The sequence below is a fragment of the Stomoxys calcitrans genome, chromosome 4, assembly GCF_963082655.1.
Source record: "Stomoxys calcitrans chromosome 4, idStoCalc2.1, whole genome shotgun sequence".
Lineage (NCBI taxonomy): Eukaryota > Metazoa > Arthropoda > Insecta > Diptera > Muscidae > Stomoxys > Stomoxys calcitrans.
Genome location: NC_081555.1, coordinates 124,750,317 through 124,772,372, shown reverse-complemented (window position 1 = coordinate 124,772,372; position 22,056 = coordinate 124,750,317). Strand labels below are relative to the sequence as shown.

The window sequence follows — 22,056 nt, the reverse complement described above, 5'->3', positions numbered from 1 at the left end:
CTGAGTGCATATCAGGGAAGGCGAGGATCTGGCGCTTATGCTGAGTGGGCGTGGTTACCTCTGGTGATGTCGTTGTCAATATGGTTGGCGGTTGCTTTACAGTCACGGATCTCCTTCAGAAAGACTGAGTTGGTGCTGTTCACCCGAAAGAGGAAGCATGGCAAGTTCAAGGGACCGGTGCTGGGAGGAGTAGAGCTGTTGCTATATCGGTAGGCTTAATACCTGAGGATTATTCTTGACCAGAAGTTGAACAGGAGAAGTAACGTTGAGGGGAGAGTCAAACAAGGCTGAATGTACTCTACTCTAGCAGTAACTCGATAGGCTGGAGTTGGAAACTTAAACCAGGGGAGGTTCACTGGATATATCCTGCTGTGGTTAGACCAATTCTCACCTACGGGTGTCTGGTGTAGCATCGGGCCATTGAGAGTGTGAGTTTTCCCGGTTCGATGGAGAGTATAACGCGGCGGTGCTGGTAAAGGGAGGCGATAAGGAGTGCTCCGAATGCCATACTTGATTCGAGACCTCTGCACTTATAGGTGAAACGAGGCAATGAGGACTGTATTTAGACTAAGAGATTCAGGATTCATCGGACATTTGTTTGTACGGCAGAAGGCCGCTGGCGTGAACGACTACGTGGCATAGGCGACGCGGTGGACCGAGAGAGTTTTGGGCAAGAGGAGTACCGCCCTTCTCGACTGGATGGAAAAAAGCTGGATGGGTAAAAACTGGATGGGAACACCCATATAGTTACTAAGAGTTAGGGAGTTACAGAAAGACTTCTGGCTAGGTGCAGTGTCTTTCAGGCTAAGGTTTCTGCGTTTCTAAGGGCCTTGGATGTGATTCTGGGACGGGAGTGGACAGTCAGGCGGCGCTGAATGCCGAAGCTGGAGGTCATGTGAGATTGAAGCTTGTCCGCCGCAGCAAGCAGCGTCTTGGGTGTTTGGGAGCTGCTACCAGATTGCGCTGGGTCCCGGGACTCCAAGGGTAGCGGGTAACAAGGTTCCCGTCGAACTTGACAGGTTGTGATCGCAGATGGATTCTGCGAGTTCTACGCCGAAGTTGAAATTCTCTACAGACTTTCGACACTATTGTCATTCTGAACTTCTGTAAGCGCTTGAGGTGGCTAGCGGGTCAGAAATACAATGGATTAAGGTTTTCAGTTTCGTTTCGCTCACTCTATTTCTTTATCTTTATGCGCATATGCTTATCATTGAACTTAAACTTGAATTGAATAACACTCATTGATATGTGAGAAGTTTGCCCCCTGTTCCTTAAGGAAATGCTTGTGGGAAAATTTGCAATTTACGCATGTGCTTTATTCATATGCCAAACTACTTCATTTGTTTCTATGTGCAACACAATGAACCAAGGGTCTCCGAATGAAGCCTGGCAACTACGACAAGTTTTGCTTCTTTTTGTTTCCATTTCTTGAATATTGCCCATGTGAACAAAAGAAAGTTTGAAGTGAGCCGCACTTGTTCACAAACAATTCACAAAAATCACAGCTTAACGTTTTAAATTCACAATAGTGCCTTGTTGTGATATTTTCAAACAGCAGAACAATACCTAAACAGAAAGTTAGACCAGAATAATTGCATTGAAATTGGTAAAGTTTGCTCCTCTTAATAAAATATGCAAAAGCAGCCATTATATCATATAATTTTTGGTAAATTCTTTAAATGTAAATTTTACAAATGTGTTATTTGTGAGAAGTTTGCTCCTTGTTCCGGAATTGAATGATCGTCGGAAAATTTGCAATTTGCGCATGTGCTGTACCCATGTGCCAAGAGGAAAACCATGTACCAAGGGTCTACGAGTGAAGCCTGGAAACTACGGCAATCTTTACTTCTTTTTTATTTCCTATTCTTGAATATTGCCCATGTAAAAAAAAGAAAGATTGAAGTGAGCCGTACTTGTTCATAGTCAATTCACAATAATTACAGTTGTGTATGAAAAATTCACAATAGTGCCTCATTGTGATATTTTCAAACAGCCGAACAATACCTAAACAGAGAGTTAGACCAGAATAATTACACTTAAATTGAAAAGTGTGCTCCTCTTTACAAAATATGAAAAGCAGTTATTATATCATATAATTTTTTGGTAAATTCTTTAAAAGTAAATTTTGAAAATTGGGTTATTTTGAAGTTGTTATATGTAAAGTGTCAGAGGCATGCTTAAGAGTTCCATATTATAATTTTTATGATAAAGGTGTTTTAAAGGTTACTCTACAATTCTCTTTTAGAAATTTTGATAGGTTTTTATTGTAACTTTTATAGTTTTCGAATTACATTGCTTTCAATTGCATTCACATTCCCTATATGTTTGCATTTTTCTCGAAGCTTGCAACCATTCACAATTTTGTTCATAAAAAATTTAAATTTGTCTTGTTTGGCAAATACATAAAATTTTCGGAATTTTACTTATGCGATGGCTCTTCGTGTTTAGGTTAAACATATTAGATTTCTTTTATTATTTTTTTTAACACAATAGGTAATTGATTTTATTTCGCTTGTGAAATAAACAGCAAATTACAATATATTTATATTTGTTAGCTTTTTTGGGGATTTTTAATAAAAGTCTTATTATCACAAGTTTGAAAGTTACATTCAAACAATATAATGTATTTTTTATAGATGATAATTGATGTAATTTATATTAGAAATCCAATGCGTTGACCATAGTTAAAATAGGGGAGGACTAACATGTTTTTAAACCATTTTTATACTGAATGCTTCAAATGTGTAAAAAAAATATAACGATGAAAAAGTAAAGATTTAATTTTGATAATAAGTTATACAGAATTTCAAAAGTTGAGTTCCTTTTATTTTTTTTTCTTTTTTTTAATAGTATTGGGTGGGGAAAAAAGTTTATATATATATATATATATATATATATATATATATATATATATATATATATATATATATATATATATATATATATATATATATATATATATATATATATATATATATATATATTTTTTTTTTTGTTTGTATATTTCATCCATACCATCCGGTATTGTTTTAGTACCATACGGTGTTGCTTTACTATCAATACCGTATGGTATTGAAATGAGCACGTTTGGTATCAACTTTTTTCTGGGCGATGGTATATTCATATGAAAACCACTTCTGGGACTCAATTGCTGAATACAAAGAATTGAGGTTGGTCACGGTGTAACATTACTTTTTGTAATTATTAATACAAAAAATCGAAATAAAATTAGATTTAAAATTATCTTCAATGGGTTTTTTGGTTCATAAGGGGGTGAAAGAACCAATAACGGTTTGATACTTAATCCAATAACGGTCCGGTGCTAAAAGCAACAACAGATTGGTATTAAAACCAATACCAGTTCGGTTATAAGGCTAGTACCAAAAGTTATTAAATTTTTTCTGTTTTATCCATATCCATCCGGTATTGGGTTTTTTACCATACTGTGTTGCTTTACTACAAATACGGTATGGTACTGATATTAGCACGTTTGGTATCAACTTTTCTCTAGGTTATGGTGCATTCATATGAAAATCACTTCTGGGAATAAATGGATATGGAATCAATTGTTGAACACATAGAACTGATGTTGGTCACGGTGTAACATTACTTTTTGAATATGGAATCAATTGTTGAATACAAAAAATTGATGTTGCTCACGGTGTAACATTACTTTTTGTAATTATTAACACAAATAATCGAAATAAAATAGATTTAAAATTATTTTCAATGTTTTTTTGGTTCATTAGGGGGTGGAATAAACATTAACGGTCTGGTACTAAATCCAATAACGGTCCGGTGCTAAAACCAACTACAAATTGGTATTAAAACCAATACCAGTTCGGTAATAAGGCTAGTACCAAACGGTACTTATTATTTTATGTTTCATCCACATCATCCGGTATTGTTTTTGTACCATACGGTGTTGCTTTACCAACAATACAGTATGGTACTAAAATGAGTACGTTTGTTGTCAACTTTTCTCTGGGTGATGGTGTATTCATATGAAAACCACTCTGTGGAATCAATGGATATGGAATCAATTGCTGAATACAAAGAATAGATTTAAAATTATTTTCAATGGTATGGTTCATTAAGGGGTGGAATAATCTATAATGGTTTGGTACTTAATCAGATAACGGTCCGGTGCTAAAATCATTAAGAGATTGGTATTAAAACCAGTTCGGTAATAAGGCTAGTACTAAACGGTATTAAATTTTTTATGGTCCATCCATACCATCCGGTATTGTTTTTGTACCATACGGTGTTGATTTACTATCAATACCGTATGGTACTGAAATGAGCACGTTTGGTATCAATTTTTCTCTGGGTGTACGAGCGTCCTTAGAAAGCCTAATTTTAAAATTGGATTTTTCAAAATTAAATCATTTCAATCATTTCTTTTAATCTAGAAAATAAAAAATTAATTGAAATTTTTAAAAATGTCAGCAACATTTTTAATCGAAAAACTTTTTTATTAGCGTTTTCAAAAACTGTGATTGATAGTACCATTTTGGTATTTTAAGTAGTTTCAATTGAAAAATTATTTGAATGCTGAAAAAAAGCAAAAATATTCATAAACCTTTAAACTATGGTCAACGCTTCGAACTTTTATTATTTTTCTTACGACTTTCTTAGTTATAATTACAGTTTCATTGTTTCGTTTTCTTAAAATTAAATGCCGTTTGGTTTGGATAGAGAGTGGGGATGGAGGGAGGATGAGTAGGAGATTTTTGTTTGTTTGATTTAATTTCGTCAATTTTTAAAAGCTATTAAATGAAGCTCATTTTAAACAAATAAAATGTAATTATTCTTATCACAGAATAATACTTTTAATGATTCATTTGAAATAGCTTTTAAAATCCAAAACAAATACACATCATATGGTTTGCATGCATATTTGTTTTTTTGTTTACATATACCTATGTAGATTATAAAGAATAGTCGAGTTATATCCTTAAGCTCTAAATTATACATATCTTGTCAGCCGTTAGACATTAATTTATTTATAATACTTAAAATTTAAGTAAAATAACATACAATTTGTCTAATTTATTTATATGTGTGTGGATGTGGGTAAAATAAAAAAATTAAACCAAAGTTATAATGATAAGAAATGTAAGGAAAATGTTTAGAAATCTGTGGTATACCCTGAAACATAAGTTTGCTGTTAACAGCAGAAAATGATAGTTGTTTTAGCAAACAATTACCATAGTATGTTTCGTTGTAATACAACATTCAAGAACACCAAATTTCTATAAAATTTTTCTTTAAAGACAAAATTTGTATACAAAATTGTCTTTGGAGAAAATTTTCTAGAGGTTGTCTTAAAAGAAAAGCTTATATAATTTTTTTTCTTTAAAACTTTTTTTGGTGTATAACATCATGGCAAACATTTTTTGCTTCCTATGTACTAGTTGCAATTCTGCTGTTACAGCAAACCGTTTGTTCAAAGCATCTAAAAAGAGTATTGTTCAGAGTATACCACTTAAGTCAAGGAATTTGAATTTGAAACGGGCTTTTCTTTTGTTACTTTCTTACTTATCCAGTTAATAAATTTCATTAGTATCTCTTATGGTTTACATACAACTTAGATGCTAAAAATAAATAGGCAGACATTTGCTTTCTTCATCTTTTGTTCCATTTGAAATCTTAAAAGTAGTATGGTTGTTTTTTTTTTTTTGTTTTTGTTCTTTGTAAGGGATTTTGTAAGTAGTTGCGATGAGAGTGTGTTGTATGTGTGTGTGTGGTTCAATGATTTTCGTATATGTATAAGTATGAAGTGAATTAAGTTTTAAGTGTGTGTTTGTGTGTATGTATGGATGTCGAATTTAGATCCTAAATATTCTACTCTGTAGATTGTCAGACAAAAGATGAGAAACCAGGCAGTGGTGCTCTCGATCTGGCCATATTATTGACAATAATTTGACCACCATTGAGACTCATCACTGCACTGCCTTCCGGCTCAGAGTCCGTATAACTTGAATAATTGCGTACAGGCTTTGTTTTCTTCCATGATTGCCGCAGTGAATCATTGACATTGGCATAATGATTGACAAAGGAATGTGGATCAGAGCGTACACTCTCATTTTCACTCTCCGAATGCTGGAAAAAAAAAATAATCAGAAATGAAATGATTAGGAATTTTAAAAAATATTAAAAAGGGTAAACTCTTATACATAATTAAAAGATGGTATAAGTATTTGTAAAATGCAAATTTGTCCATGAATATTCCATTAAGGAACTGGGGCCAAACTTCCCACAAATCAATGGGTGCTGTTAAATTCAATTTTAAGCTCAATGATAAGGGGCTCCCTTTTTGTGGCCAAGTCCGAATGGCGTGCCGCAAAGCGACACCAGTTTGGGGAGAAGTTTTTACATGGCAAAGTACCTCACAAATGTCGCCAGCATTGGGAGGGGATAACCATCGCTGAAAAATTTTCTGATGTTCTGCAAGGATTCGAACCCAGGCGGACATGCTAACCTCTGCGCTATGGTGGCATCCAAAATATAAGTATATACAAAACTAATGTAGAGGGCTGCAAATTCCACAACTTTGTGTTTTGAAGCCATCTTCTATCTTCAACGCTACATGGTGCCATGCAAATTCAAAATTTGCCCATTAACATTGCATTAAGGAATCGAGACAAATTTCTCACATATCAATGAGTTCTGTCCGATTCACGTTTAAGGCTCTATGATAAGGGGCCTGCTTTGTATAGCCGAGTCCAAATGGTGGGCCGCTCTACCACACCTCTTTGAGGAGAAGTTTTTACATGGCAAAATTCCTCGTGCGTGCCTCGTGAGTCTTGTGTGTGTGCCTCGTGAGTCTTGTGTGTGTGCCTCGTGAGTCGTGTTTATTCGTGGGTCGTGCGTGAGTACATTATTTGTCCCGTGAGCGGGCGTGTACGTGAGTCGACATTAAAAATTCGTGCGTAAGTAAAATTTTTTTCTTGCGAGAGTTTGGAAAATCAGTCACTCGTACATCTCTACTAGGAATTATTTAAAAAATATCTCTACTAGGAATTATTTAAAAAATATTCTTCGGGGCAAGATCGAAAGGTTACGAAATTGGAGCTGTCATGATTATGTGGCCTAATATGAGTATGAGCTTGAAGAGGTCTTCAGATTTTCTGTCGTTGACTAGAACAGAAGTCTCACTAATGGTGGCCGTCGTAACATTGTCTGATTGGAAAACATCTCTATAGACAAAAAGTAGCAAGAAACGATTTCTGCAGAAGCTGTGAGGACAGTCGAGGAAGAAGAAAAGATAGAATACCTGCGCAAAGTCAAGCAAAAGTAGTTCCACCTAAGGTTTTGATTTATTTAGTGACTTGTCAGAAGTAGTTTGGGTTTTTAAAACGATCTGGCTGGGTCAACGGTGAAAAATAGAAGGTATCTTCCATTTTCTGTTCCTGTGGTTTCACCATGTACTAAAATGTCTAAGTGTGTCTGTTTGCAGATGGCTCCACATTTTAAAAGGCAAATAAGATTGACCCAGCCATAACCATGAATGATTACAGCAGTGCGACAAACACGAGAGCCATTAATCATATACGTGATCTCCAAGCTGTTGTACCGCCATCACAATTTACCATGGGCGAAGATACGAATGTCATCCGTGGCGTCAAATCAAAGTTGGGCCCCGACGGAATCTCGGCACTGGATCTAACTGGAGTTGAGTACCTTACAACTGTCCTCAACCTGTCTTTGAACCTTCTTATAGTTCCCGATGTCTGATAGATGGGCAGATGATCCCACTACTGAAGCCAGGAAAGGACCCGAGTTTGGGGAAGTAATACAGACCGATCTCTCTTTCCCCACGAGTAGCCAAGAAGCTTGAGGCACTACTCCCTGCCGAGCCATGTTAGAGAATTTCCATTCGGCGGGCATCAGCATGGATTTCGAAGACAGCATAGCACTGCTTTGCATGCCATAGCCTCACACATTTGCCGTGGCTTCAATCAGTACAGGCCATGTGATAGGACGGTCTTCGTGGCACTGGATCTTTCGAAGACATTCGACACCATGCCAAACTATTTGAGGACATCGTCAACACGGCCTGAAACGCTGGGCCTCGATTTATTTGCGTGGTCACCAGTCATTTGTGGAATTTAGGGATAAGAAGTCGAAGTAGGGATAAGTAGAGTGAAACAGGGAGTTCCCCAAGGTGGGGTGATATCTCCGGCACTGTTTAACCTTAACCTATCCTCCATTCTATCCCCTCCAGATGGCATAGAGATCGCATCATATGCGGGAGATTTGTGTCCACATTTGAGATGAAGGAAGACCAAGATAAGCCTGGATTTTGCCAATTCAAAACCAATCAAAACTGTTGGTAGGTTTCCAACACCCCCTAGTCATAGCCAATTAATCAAACAAACTGATAGGTCATATAAAACGTCTCAAGCTAAATTTTTTTAAGTTTGGACAAAAATTTTGGCTTTAAAAGTGACCTGCGCAAAATTTTATTAAAACCAAACAACAAATGCGACCTGTACATTGATCTCAAGAAAACATGGACAGACAGACGGACGGACATAGCTAAATCGAATCAGGAAGTAATTTTAAGCCTATCGACGACGAATCTAGCTCTTCTCCTTCTTAGCGTTGCAAACAAATACACAAAGCCATAAAACCATGTACAACAGTGGTGGTGTAGGGTAACATGACATAAAACCAACAAAATCGGCTTTACTAGTCTTTATCACTGTGTGGTGTTCATTGATGTCACGAGATGCTTAGCTGCGAGCTATGCGTCCACAGGTTGCGGATAGTGGAATGTTCGATAAGGAGTAGCTGCAACGGCAGTCGCAGACAATCAACGGTATCGAGCGGTGAGTCTCAGTGGGAGGCCGGACGGCACCGGCTCTTGCACTGAGTGCCTATGATGCTCGATATGACAAGGCGGGTTATTAGCGCCTTTAAATAACCAATGGCCACCCTGTTCCCGCGGCGATCGGTACTTTGGACCGGAACGAGCTTGCTCATCTACAGGATCTTGACGAGGATCACCAAGAAGGACGAACGAACCCTAACGAACCCATCATTCCGAGATAAACTTGTTGTTGCTTTTATCCCCTTCAATTTGCATAGTCCATATGAATTTAATTTATTTATATTCTTCTTATATATAAAAATCAATTTGTGTTTGTTTGTTGGTATGTTTGTTTGTGTGTTCCCTATAGACTCAAAAACGGCTGAACCGATTTTCTTGAAATTTTCACAGATGGTGCATAATGATCCCGTGGTGAAAATAGGGTACTACATTTTTTGATATTTGAAAGGGGGCGGACCCTCCTCCTTACCCTAATTTTCAGAAACGTCAGATCTCGGAGATAGGTGGTGCAAACTAAACCTAACCTAAAGATAAAAAATCGGTATCCAAATTTCGGATGGGGTACCTAGGGGACCGCCCCACCCCCAAACCTACCAAATATATAGATAGATCAATCCATATGGGACTAAAATGGAAGGTTTTTAAGATTAGAAAATGTATCTGATATCCAATTGTCGGACCGGACCCAAAACATCCCTAAATCGGGTATATTTATCGTTCATGGCAATATGGGATTCAAATGAAAGGTATTCGCAAGTAGAATACGAATCTGATATCCAAATGTGAGACCAAGTTTCTTGGGTTCCACCCCTCCGCCAAAACACCCCCCAAACAGGACTTTTATATTGACCATGGCAATAAGGGGCTTAAATAAAAGCTATTTAAGTGTAGAATACGAATCTGATATTCAAATGTGTGACGAAGTGTTTGGAGGCCGCCCCTTCTCAAAAACATGCACTAAAGAGGACGAATTTACGATCAATATGGGGCTCACATGAAAGGTCTTTGGAAGTTAAGCACGAACCTGATATCAATATTCGGGAAAAAGTTTCTATGGGGCCACCCCACCCAAATAGGAAGTATTTGCTGACCATTGCAATATGGGGCTCAAATAAGAGGTATTTTAGAGTAGAACACGAGCCTGATATATATTTTTAAGGCAGAGTCACTGAGTGGCCGCTCCATCCCCCAAATCGGTCATATTTGCCGACTGTGGAAATATGGGCCTCAAATTAAAGGTATTTGGGAGTAGACCACGAATCTGATATCAACATTCAGGACCAATTGTCTAGGGGACGTCCCAACACCATAAAAACCGCCAAGTAGGACGTATTACCTCGCCAAGACAATTTGGGTCTTCAACACAGTAGAGCTCGATACTGATAGCTTTTAGCGTCCATACCCCAAACCGGACATATTTGCTGACTTTTGCAATAAGGGGTTTGGATGAAAGGTATTTGAGATTAGAAAAAGAATTTGATATCCAATTTCGAGGCCAATGGCGGTATGGGGTTGTAAATGATGTATCTATATATGAGAATAGAGATGCTGATATATTTTCAGGGCTAAATGTTTGGGGGATAACCCCACTCCCCAAGACACCCCTTAATCGGGCATATTTACCGACCATGTCGATTTGGGGCTCAAATGAAAGGTGTTGGGGAGTAGAGCTCGAAATTGATACTCAATTTCAGGACCAATCTTCTGGGGGTCTATCCCTTTCCCAAAATAACCCACAAATAACAATTATTTACTGACCATCGCAATATGGGGCTCAGATAAAGGTATTTGGGACAATGTGGGACCACGTTTTTGGGGCACCGCCCCTACCCCAAAACTCCCCCAAAGGGTAAAAATTTACTTTAACTATCGAAAATAAATATTCAAAGGATAATTTTGTTCCACATAAAGTAAAAGAAGGTGCAGCGGGGGTCCGGTTCAGCTAGTAATACATAAACATAAACTTAAACTTTAAAAAAAAAACAAAAAAAAAAAAAAAAAAAAAAAAAAAAAAAAAAAAAAAAAAAAGAAGGTGCAGCGGGGGTCCGGTTCAGCTAGTAATACATAAACATAAACTTAAACTTTACATGCTTTAATAATTTAACCAACTTTTCTACTTACCTGCGACGCCTCCGATGAGCTAACTTCCGATGGTTTTTCGGTAACACTACTATCATCGGGATTTTCATCATAACATTTTAGACTTTCCTCATCGCTGTGATAAGCCACCGATGCAGGTGATGGTCTTGGTGGACTTTTACCCAATTGAACATTGTTAGGTGGTCGATTGTTATTTTTACGTCCCAGGGTGCCCAAAGTACCACGACTCAAGGTGCCCACACTGTTTAAAGTGCCAGTGCCGACACCGTGGCGGGAACGATATAATTCCAAGGCCAATTCTTGTCTCTCATCAATCGACATGGCCATAGATTCTTCCAAGGTTTTTTGAGCTTCTTCTGCAATAAAAAGAAAATGTAGAAAATTAATAAAACATGTATTTAATGGAAGACAATTGAAAAACTTACGTTTATATTTATAGCTTTTACTTTTCACACATAACACCGCTATTACCATAATAATAATTACAATGGAGGTGGCGGCCAATGCCACCATGAACCATGTCTGCCTATAGAAAGGCTTGTGCTGTAGATAACCATATTCCAAGTGCAGCTTTGAAGGGGTCAATATGGAGTCCTTAGAATAAACTGGGAAGGATATCCCATAACGATTGTATGCTATAACCCTAAATGTGTAGGCAGTCGAGGGCAGTAGACTTTGGTAGCTGACGGTAAAATCCTGTATGGTACCGGTGGTCGTTTTCGTTATAGTCTCCCAACGGGAGTCGTCTGCATTGGCGTATACAAAAACAAAAAAATAAAAAAAATGTGAATTAGCATATTATAGTCATAAATATCTTTAAAAAGCGTCTAAAAGTGATTAGGATTTTAATTGCAAAATCTATATCTATGGAATTAAGAATAGGCGGCATTAGTAAAAAGGTTAATCAAGTCAACTACAAAAATATTTGTTATTTGTTAAAATTCGTCTATGGGGAAAACTAATCTAGAATTTTTTGTTTTTGGCCAGAAACCCATACTTACAAATAAATGATGGTTCGCCTCGTTCTACAAAAGCAGTTTTAATTTTTACACCAGCACAATCAAAGTTAATTTTGAGTAGAAAGGAAGTAAAATTTGAAGAAAATTGTAAAAAATAAATAAATTACCAATGAACCAGCAGGGAGGCAATGGAAACAAGATTCCATATAAGGAGTATATTTTACTATTATACAATGAGTGGGTAATGAGCGCAATAGGCATTTGTTTGATAAGGATGGCCATTGAAAATTTCTGTTTTTTTTGGGATTGATTGGTGTGAGTTCGCCAGACCAAATGTGTTTTCTACAGGGTCCCTAGTAGTATATTGAAGTGATACAAACGGCAATCCCATGGCAGCCGGTTTTACGTACCGGATTGACCCGATGGAACCCTCATCGACAAGGGCTGCCGCCTCAGTGTAAATGTTCGTGTTTTTTCGTCATGGGAGAAGCACATCCCGGAGTGCTATTTCCGCACGCTTCTGGTCCGCGCCGGGATTGAAAAGAACCCCGGACCCTGGTTCTACCTTTCGTCATGCTCTGGCCTCACTTCACTACGGGAGAATAGTCATACTGGATATGTCGCAAGGTGCTGTGCGAACATAGCCAGCAGTGGATCACAAGCGCCGTCGTCGGACTATGTGACCCCCCGACCTCTACTGTACGGCAATATACATAACGGCAGCATCCCAGCCCAAATATTGTCAGGACAGTGCCAAGAAATGTATCGTTTTCGCAGCTGTCGGATATGTCGCAAGGTGCTGTGCGAACATAGCCAGCAGTGGATCACAAGCGTCGTCGTCGGACTATGTGACCCCCCGACCTCTACTGTACGGCAATATACGTAACGGCAGCATCCCAGCCCAAATATTGTCAGTACAGTGCCGGGAAATGTATCGTTTTTGCAGCTGTGGGATATGTCGCAAGGTGCTGTGAGAACATAGCCAGCAGTGGATCACAAGCGTCGTCGTCGGACTATGTGACCCGCCGACCTCTACTGTACACCAATATACGCAACGGCAGCATCCCAGCCCATATTACCAGTGACGGTATTTGTATCGTTTTTACACCTAAACTGCAACGGACACCGTGGCAAGATCGATGAGATTGTGGATTTCATGAGTCGGAAAGATATATTGGTCGCAGCGATCTAGGAGACAAAGCTGACCAACACCTGCAGCTTGCACAGTTGTCACGGATACAATGTGCTACGTTAGGATCGCTCAAGGAATGGAGGTGGGGGATTGGCCTTCGTGATACACCATTCCGTGCAATATAGACCCATCTCGCCTGCGTCTGGGGCTAATGACTCCATGTAGGTGTCACTGCATGGTGAAAGCAGTCAGGTCCGGTACTGCCGAAATAGAGCTATACAACGTGTACATACCGCCGGTTGGTAGCTGTGTCCCGTTTAATGGCCAAGCTTGCAATCCCGACATAAGTGGGTTACTATCTGGCCATAATTGACTGGTTCTAGGGGACTATAATGCGTATCACACTTCATGGCATTCTCCCCTAGATAACGACTAGCGTGGCATAGCTTTGGCAGAGCAGATTGAAAGCTATACGTTTTGCACGGTGAATGAGGATGCTCACCATCGACCGACCAACCGACTTCATTACCTCTGAGCGTCTGACGTTTATCAATCAGAGGAAGGCCGATTGGGCTGGTTTCAGAGAGAATACCAATCGCCGCTTCAGTTAACTGCCACCCCCTTTTGATGTCCTAGTGGCCGAGAGGAAATTCTGAGACATCATTAACGCAGCAGCCGCTCACTTTATACCAGCCGGTCGAATATCCCAAGTGCGGCCCAATATCCCGGCGCAGGCTGTAGATCTCTCTTCTCTCACCAGTGGAAAAGACGCTTGAGGCATTACTCCTCCCGAGCCTCGTAGGAGAATTTCCATTTGCCGAGCATCAACATGGATTTCGAAGACTGCATAGCACAACAACAGCTTTACATGCCATCACCGCACACATTTGCCGTGGCTTCAATCAGCCCAGGCCATGTGATAGGATGGTCCTCGTTACACTGTACCTATCGAAGTCATTCGACATGGTCAACCATGCCAAATTATTCGAGGACATACGTCCCTCCAGCCAGGTCTGAAACGCTGGGTCGGAATTATCTATGTTGTCGCCAGTCATTTGTGCAATTTAGGTATAAGAAGTCAAAGCACCGTAGAGTGCAACAGGGAGTTCCCCAAGGTGGGGTGATATCTCCGGCACTGTTTAGCCTCTACCTTTCCTCCATTCCACCCACTCCAGACGGCATAGAAATCGTATCATAATCGGACGATTGTACGATCATGGCATCAGGCGCCCCACCCTTTGTTGACATCTGCAATAGGTTAAACGTCTACCTCAACGAACTTGAATCATATTTCGCTGCAAGAAATCTGAAGATATCTGCCACCAAATCTTCAGCCACATTGTTCACTAAAAATACGCGTGAGGTGAATACTGAGCTGACTGTGATGGTCGATGGAGAAATGATTCCGACGATCAAATGTCCCAAAATACTTGGCGTCACATTTGACAGCTCTTACACATTCTCCACACATGCCACAGCAATTTGCGATAAAGTCAAAAGTAGAAACAAGGTCCTCAAGTCACTTGCTGGCAGCACTTGGGGTGAAGACAAAGAAAACCTGTTGACCACGTACAAAGCAATTGGCCGGTCTGTGGTAAGTTATGCAGCGTCAGTGTGGTCTCGTCAGTTTTGTGACACGCAGTGGAATAATATTCAGATCTGTCAGCATGCTGCCCTCCGAACTGCGACGGGCTGTCTCCTCAGTTCTCATGTGGACCACCTCCATCAGGAGACAAAGATTCTACCAGCGCGAAGACATAACTACATGCTGTCTATCGCAGAGACTATCCAAATCACCAGATGTGGTAAATGGCTACCGGGTGAATGTAATCCTCGAAGAACGACCGCCTCCCATTGCATCTGAAGAAATTGACCTTCCCCGGCAAACCAGAGTAGTTCTGGCTCAATTCCGTTCCGGCAGATGCAGCCGCCTCAACTCCTACAGAGCAAAGATTGATGCCGACGTGCAAGATGTATGTCCCGATTGAAACCGGGGACCGCACGATACACGTCACCTGTTTAACTGCCCGACCAGACCTACTGTGGACGCACCCCATCTTAGTCGCCGCAGAATTCCTGGGTCTTGACACTAAACAGAATCAAGCAGACGAAAGGTAGAACACAATTAACTGCTACAACAACAAACGGAATGTCTATGTTAGTATATACCCTCTTCCCATGACGAGGGGCGTAATAATTGATCATAGTCTATTGTGGCGAAGAACTAATTTTAAAGATTTTTATTTCTCTGCCATTTTAATCAAACAAATCCTTTTGCAATTATTTATATGAAATGAAGTGTTGTAATAAAAAAAAAAATAAAAAGGAAACCAATTTCCATAAACAAACCAAGTAATCCAAATAAAGATGCTAAGACAACTTTTTTAAATACTTACCTCGTTTCTTGGCTTCGATGTAATAACCCAATATGGGACCACGACCCGAAGGTCCATTTAGCCAATGCATTTCTACACTGGATAAAGTTTTGGTCAATATCAGGTCTCTGGGAGCCACAGGTGATCCTTCCTGGGGTCCAGTGGTCACATTCTCACTAACTGCGGGGCCATAGTCAATTGTTTGTGCTCGCACCGTGAAGGTATAGGTGACCTCTTCCTCAAGATTTTGTACCAGTAAACTGGTGCCGGAAACTTTTTGCTTAACCTGTTTGCTGAATTCTGTTAGGGATGGAAATAAGGAAATTTAGAATAAGCCACACATACAGAGGACCACAACAGCAGCCTACTCACTTTCATTTTCTTCCGTTGTCTCATAGGTTACAAGATAGCCTAAAATTTCTCCATTCTTGAATTTTGGAGGATCCCATGACACTTTAAGCGATTGCATTGTTATATCCTCAAATCGTAGATTTTGTGGTGCACTGGGTAGTCCCTGCAAGGTTTTAACCGTTATGGGTGAGGAGCGTGGTCCATCGCCGGCTGGATTGAAGGCCAATATCTGTATGCGATATTCAGTGAATTTATCCAAAAACACCAAACTGTGAGAAGTGGCAGTGGCTGAGACCACTTCGATTTCTTCCTCCCAGGATTTGCCCTCTTCCAATTCTTGCGGAGAGTCTGTTACCAAGTAGAATATTTTGTAACCCAAGAGATCTCCATTCTGCATGCTTTGCTTGGGTGGCTTCCAGCGCAGTCGCACTTCAGTGCTGGATATGGGAGCAGCATCTACGGCGCGGGGTTCACCGGTGGGTACAGCTTCGCCTACATATACAGCCACAGGAGGTGTGGCAGGACCAGGGCCTTGGGAGTTGAAAGGCAATACCACAATTTCATAGTTGCGATCCTGTTGTAGATCGGATAGAACCACAGAATCAATGTTAATGCCCATAACATCGGTTTTAGGTGTGGCCTGCAACGCTGCAGGAAAATCTGAAAGCTGTTGATAGAGTATGCGATAGCCCCCAGTGCTGGCATCACCATTCCACATTGAGGTCTCCAAAGCATTCCATTTCACTCTAACCGATGTTGTGGTTATAGGCACCACCTTCAAATTGGTCACAGATACCGAAGGGGCAGCTGGCAGAGTGCGCACCACAATACTTTCCCTGCTAAAAGCTGAAGGTCCCAAATCATTGGTGGCTTGTATGCGGAACTGATAGGTAGTGTGTGGTTTTAAGGAGCTGGCTGTGTAAAAGGTTACTCCCGGATTCACTCGTTCTGGCAGCAAAGTCCAGGGTCCTTCATTTTCTCGCATTTGTACTGTGTAATAGCGCAAAGGAGCAAAGCCATCCCGTCCCGGGGTCCAATTGAAGGTAATTTGATGGGCCTGTATTTGGCTACGAGATATCTGAGGCATTGAAGGTGGTTGTGGCCGGTCACGGTTATTGGTAGTATACACCAACACGGAAGCGGTCTTACCCCAACCCAAACGGGTTTGAGCAGTTACACTGAAAATGTAGTAGCGCTCGGCCAGAAGTTGCGTAGCCCGGAAAGTTCGATCTGAGGGTGAAAATTCTCGACTGTAGTTAAGACTGGAGGTACCATTGAGCGAGTAGGTAACTTGATAGGCCAATATCTCGCCATTGGGGTCTTCTGGCACATCCCAGATAATGCGAGCCGTTGAGAAGGAAACATCGGGGAAGCTTACATTGGAAGGAGCGCCTGGTGTATCCTCAAAGGTTTGCACTCTAACGGGAGGAGTACTAAGGGCACCATCTCCCAGACGTGTAAAAGCCAGCACTTGAATGTGATAGATAACAAATTTCTTGAGCTCTGTCAGTGTAGTGGTGTAAGAGCTATTGTTGGAGATGGTTTTGTGCAGAACCTGGCCACCCCGATTGGTGGCCGCATAGAAGACCTTATAACCATCGATTTGGCCGTTGCGATGTTGTTTAGGCACCTCACCCCATTTCACCACAATAGTAGTGGAAGAGGTGGCATTAGCTTGCACATCCAAAGGCCCGTATGAAGGCACCGCTTCCCTAGTTCTCTCAATGGCAGTGCCGCTGTGGCGTGATTGGCCTACATCATTGCAAGCACTCATGGAAATTTCATACACAGTCCATTCCTCGAGGTTCTCCAGCACATGGGAGTTGGCCGTATGATCTTCAATCAAAACACTCTTGGGCGTTATGCGATTCTCACTCTCCACTTGTCGGTAGGTAATGTTATAGCCTCTTGGATTACCATACCATTCGGTCTGCTGCAGCGGTATCCAACGCACACGCAATTGCGTGGCCGACATGGCTCTCACGGTGACATTGAATGGTGGATGCATGGGTCTAGCTTGAATAGTTTGGAAATCCTTGGTGGGTTCGGATGCCTTTGAAGTCCCCACCACATTGGTGGCACTGAGGCGTAAACGATATTGAGTGAACGGTGTGAGCCCAGTTACAGTTAAAGTCTCAGCATCAGGATCTGATATTTCACACACCGTAAACCAAGTCAAATTGCGAGCAGTCTGAGCCTCTACCTTCCATTTAGTAATGGAGGAGTTGCCATCAAAGCCTGGCGTGAATTGTAGCACCACCGAAAATGCTTCGATATTGGATAAGGCCAAGCTGGTGGGAGGATGTGGCAGCACCGGTTCAACACCTGATTGTATAGTGGCTGTCTTGGGTGGTCCACCTCCCACACGTGTCCAGGCCCTAATCTCAAACCAATAATGGGTGGTGGCTTGCAATTGATTCACCACCAATTGGGTATCATCGGCAGTTAAGTTGACAGACCTCATGGTCTCAGGACGATCCTTGACCTGATGACGTACCGAGTAGCCTGTGAGTATACCATTAACATTTTTTGGAGGTGCCCATAAAACTGTCACCGAGCGATCGGAGACATCATCGAAATGTAGGGCAGTTATTTCATCGGGAACATCTTCTTTGGTTTTGACTGGTATGCGAAAACTTCTCACACCATCGCCAGGATCTGTAAAGCACAACACAGTGATGTTGTAGTCCTGAAATTTCTCCAGTCCTGATAAAATTGCCGATTGTTCCGCTAAGGGATCCAAAAGGCTGGGAGGCACTGTCATCATTTTCTCTTCAATCTCCCGCTCTTCGCCATCCACAAGTTGGGTGCGCCACGCTTGTAACTTATAGCCCTGATTTATGCCATTTATCTGCTGGGGATTGGGTGGAGTCCATGTTACCTTGACTGCGGTGGAATTGAGGGCCTTAACTTTCACATTTGTGGGTGGAGCTTCGGGTACACCTTCTTTGGTTTTGATTTTAGCACCTTCATTATAGACACCTACTCCCATATTATTATAGGCTGCTATTTGCACCACATAATCCTTCCAGGTAATCAACTCCTGAATCAGATAGTTTCGTTGTGCCTCATTTGTTATATTCTGATACATCCAGGGGACATTGTTGTAGCCATAAAGGCGATATCGAATTATGTACCCCAATATCTGACCATTACGATGTTCCTCTAGAGGTGGTTGCCATTGGGTGATAATTTCCGACTGTGAACGCGCGGAGCCAACAAAACCTACTGGAGGTCCGGATGGGGCTAGAGATTGAGAGATGCAGGGTTTTATTAAAAAAGGTGAATATAGAGGATTTTAAATTTTTAAGTATTTTGTCATTACAAGAAAGCTTATAATATTTATTTTTTACAAAAATATATACCTCGATGTAGCGGTAATTCTACAATTTTTTCAAGTTTTTTATTGGTCAGAATTGCGAGAGCAGTACAAAGAGAAATAGGGTTTAATACTTAGCATTAGTAAGGGTAGTTTGGTGATGTTTCAAAATAAAAATTGGCCGAAATTTTTGCTGGAAAATGTGAACGTTAATTATAGATTTAAACTACTTATAAATATGACGGAAAAAATAAATTTAAAAAGCCAATACAGATTTTACTAATCAAATAATAATTTCTACCTTACAGGTTATTTAAAAAATATTTATTTCATAAATAAAAAAAATTAATCTACGAAAAAATTGCTGTTAAAAATCTTAAAATGAAAAAAAAAAAAAATATTTTAATCCTCTGTTGGTTAGCAGACTGACTGCTGAAAAGTCTGTTGTTTGCTGGAAATGACTGCTGATCAATTTATGATAGGGTTAGACGTGCCGTAGGCTCGAAATGAGATCCGAATCCGAGGATAGTCCACTGGCTTTACAGCTTAAGTATGCTTAAGTATGACATGATAAATTGCAACGTAAGAGTTGGTATGGGCTGAGCAATGAGGACCACGCCCACTAGGGACTGGAGATTATTCCAGACTAATCCAACCCATAGACATATAGATTAAGTATGAGGCAGCTACTGCGGCTATATGACTAAAGGCGATGGGAGAATGGATAGAGAATAAGAGCAACTCATACCATCGCAGTATAATCGAGGCAACGATAGGAAACCTGGATGGAATAGAAGTGGTTTCCGATCGGATACCTGAGATGACATTTAAGGTTGATTGCGAAACACTGCAGCCAGAGGCACAGTTTTGGATTGACGGAACTCTGGTATTGCCATCTGGGAGATTATGCTACACAAACGGATCAAAGCTAGAGGATCTCGACGTAATATATCTCCGGGCCCGGACGGTATATCAACACTTGTCCTTTGTTAGTGTTCTTCGACGCTTGATCTTCCACTACGCAACGTTTTCAATCTTGCTTACCGTGCGGGAGTTTTCCCGGCGCGTTGGAAGGTTGCGAACGTTCAGTCCATCCCCAAAACAGGTGGGGCGAACAACCGGCCTGCGAATTACCGGCCAATTGTGATATGCTCCGTGCTCTCCAAGGTTATAGAGAGTATGGTCAACCATCATCTTGTCAGATACTTAGAGTCCAGTGGCCTTCTTAGCGACAGACAGTATGGGTTCCGCAGAAATCGCACTACGGGAGACCGAACGGCATTTTTATCGGAACGATGGAGTCGTTCTATCCACCAGTTTGGTGAGAGTAAGGTCTTGACTGTGGATATCTCCAAGGCATTTGATAGGCTGCGGCACGGTGCACTTTTATCAAAGCTTTTCGCTTTTGGAGTCGGTAATAACTTTGTTCGATTTATATCGAGCTTTCTCAGAGATCGCACTATACGAGTTGTTGTAGATGGGTTCTCATCAGATGAGTATACATTGACCGCAGGTGTGCCACAAGACTCTGTCCTTTCCCCTTCTTTTTTTCTTATTTTCATTGACGATCTATTGGGTAGACTGGGATTACTCAATTGCCGATGACAGTAGTCTGTGTCATTCATATTCATTCGACGATAGGCCCAGTCCTCAAGAAATTGTGGACAGGAGGCGCATTATGGATGAGACGCTCTCCCAGGAATTGTTGACCATTTCCGAGTGGGGTAGAATGAACAGAGTAGACTTTAACGCTTCGCTCACAAGCGATCCACTGACCCACTTCAGACGTGGATATCTATCAACGATATGGATATTGAATAGTCAGATGCTCTTGATGTTCTGGGCATGAAGATACAATGAGATGTCCGTTGGTCAAAACACGTATTCGAAGTATCGAAAGAAGCCTTCAAGTGTTTGGGCTTTCTTAAGCGGTGCAAGAAATATTTCACGTCTTCTGATCTTCTCAATATCTAAACTACCTACATCCGAGGAATATAACTCTCATATATGGGCAGGAGCTCCAAAATCATCCTTGGAGCTACTTGACCGGGTTCAACGGAGGGCGATGGTGTTGATTGGGGAAACTAGCGTATTCAACTCTATTGCTTCTCTTGAACATCGTCAGAATGTGGGTAGCGTTGTATTGCTCTATCGTTATTTTCAAGGCGTGTGTTCCAGGGATACAAGACTTGCCAGGAACTCACACCCGTTTGCAATAGATTGGCCAGTCGACCGAACCATGCATTACCGAGAAAATTAATTTTTCGCCCGAATCGTGGAATCGACCGGCTAATGTCTTTCTCACCGACATTAACATTCAGAAATTTAAGACGAATATCAATAAACACTACTGCCTCTTTCCCCCCTCCAACCCATAACTACTTTCTTAATTGCCAACGCAATGCACTGCATATATTTCCCTATATATGCAGTGCATTGCGTTGCATTTTACGTAACCATTCCCTGCGTGTTGGTTACGTAAAAAAAGGACAGAGTGGAACTAACTGGGACTGAGACCTGTTTTCGACTGCCTGACCATAATACGGTCCTGCAGGCGGATATCCGGGTAATCACGGAATGCGTGAGGTGGTGTGGTGTTAACTCGACATCCTCGATTGTTAACATTCTTACGGACAGTAAACTGGCCATCAGGATAAGGTCAGGAAACAGTCTTGAGTGTAAGAAGGAGATTAACGCCTTCTCTGAGGATGGCATTATCCGCATTTTTTGGATGCCGGACCACAGCGGAGAAAGGGAGAATAAAAGAGCCGATGATTTGGCAGTGAAAGCCAGAGAACTGGCGCCAATAAACTTGGATAACCCGAAGCCTTTCGAAACGACGCAGTCCGTGTTAAGGGTGTGAGGGCAACCTTGTGGAACAGCGAAATGATTGCAATGACGACGAAAATCCTATGGGGAGATTCGGATCGTGAAAAGACAAGGCTATCACTGAAAGGAAGTAAGAAGGAGATCCGTATAGC

General features: G+C 41.0%; 1 protein-coding gene across 6 annotated transcripts in view; it reads right to left on the bottom strand.

The window, feature by feature from the left end:
* Positions 1 to 5,526: 5,526 nt before the first annotated feature.
* LOC106093307 (protein sidekick) overlaps positions 5,527 to 22,056 on the bottom strand; it is a 490,348-nt gene continuing 473,818 nt past the window's right edge. For 2 of the 6 annotated variants that reach the window (XM_059366230.1, XM_059366232.1), the window contains exons 10-15: positions 15,778 to 19,002; positions 15,427 to 15,705; positions 11,941 to 11,964; positions 11,365 to 11,685; positions 10,961 to 11,295; positions 5,527 to 6,105 (exon numbers count right to left, since the gene is read on the bottom strand). In XM_059366230.1, coding sequence (XP_059222213.1) covers positions 5,863 to 6,105; positions 10,961 to 11,295; positions 11,365 to 11,685; positions 11,941 to 11,964; positions 15,427 to 15,705; positions 15,778 to 19,002 — 4,427 coding nt within the window. In that variant the 3' untranslated portion in view covers positions 5,527 to 5,862. Of the gene's footprint in view, positions 6,106 to 10,960; positions 11,296 to 11,364; positions 11,686 to 11,940; positions 11,965 to 15,426; positions 15,706 to 15,777; positions 19,003 to 19,121; positions 19,140 to 22,056 lie in introns of all 6 variants that reach the window. The other 4 variants (XM_059366233.1, XM_059366235.1, XM_059366229.1 and 1 more) reach the window with 3 other exon arrangements.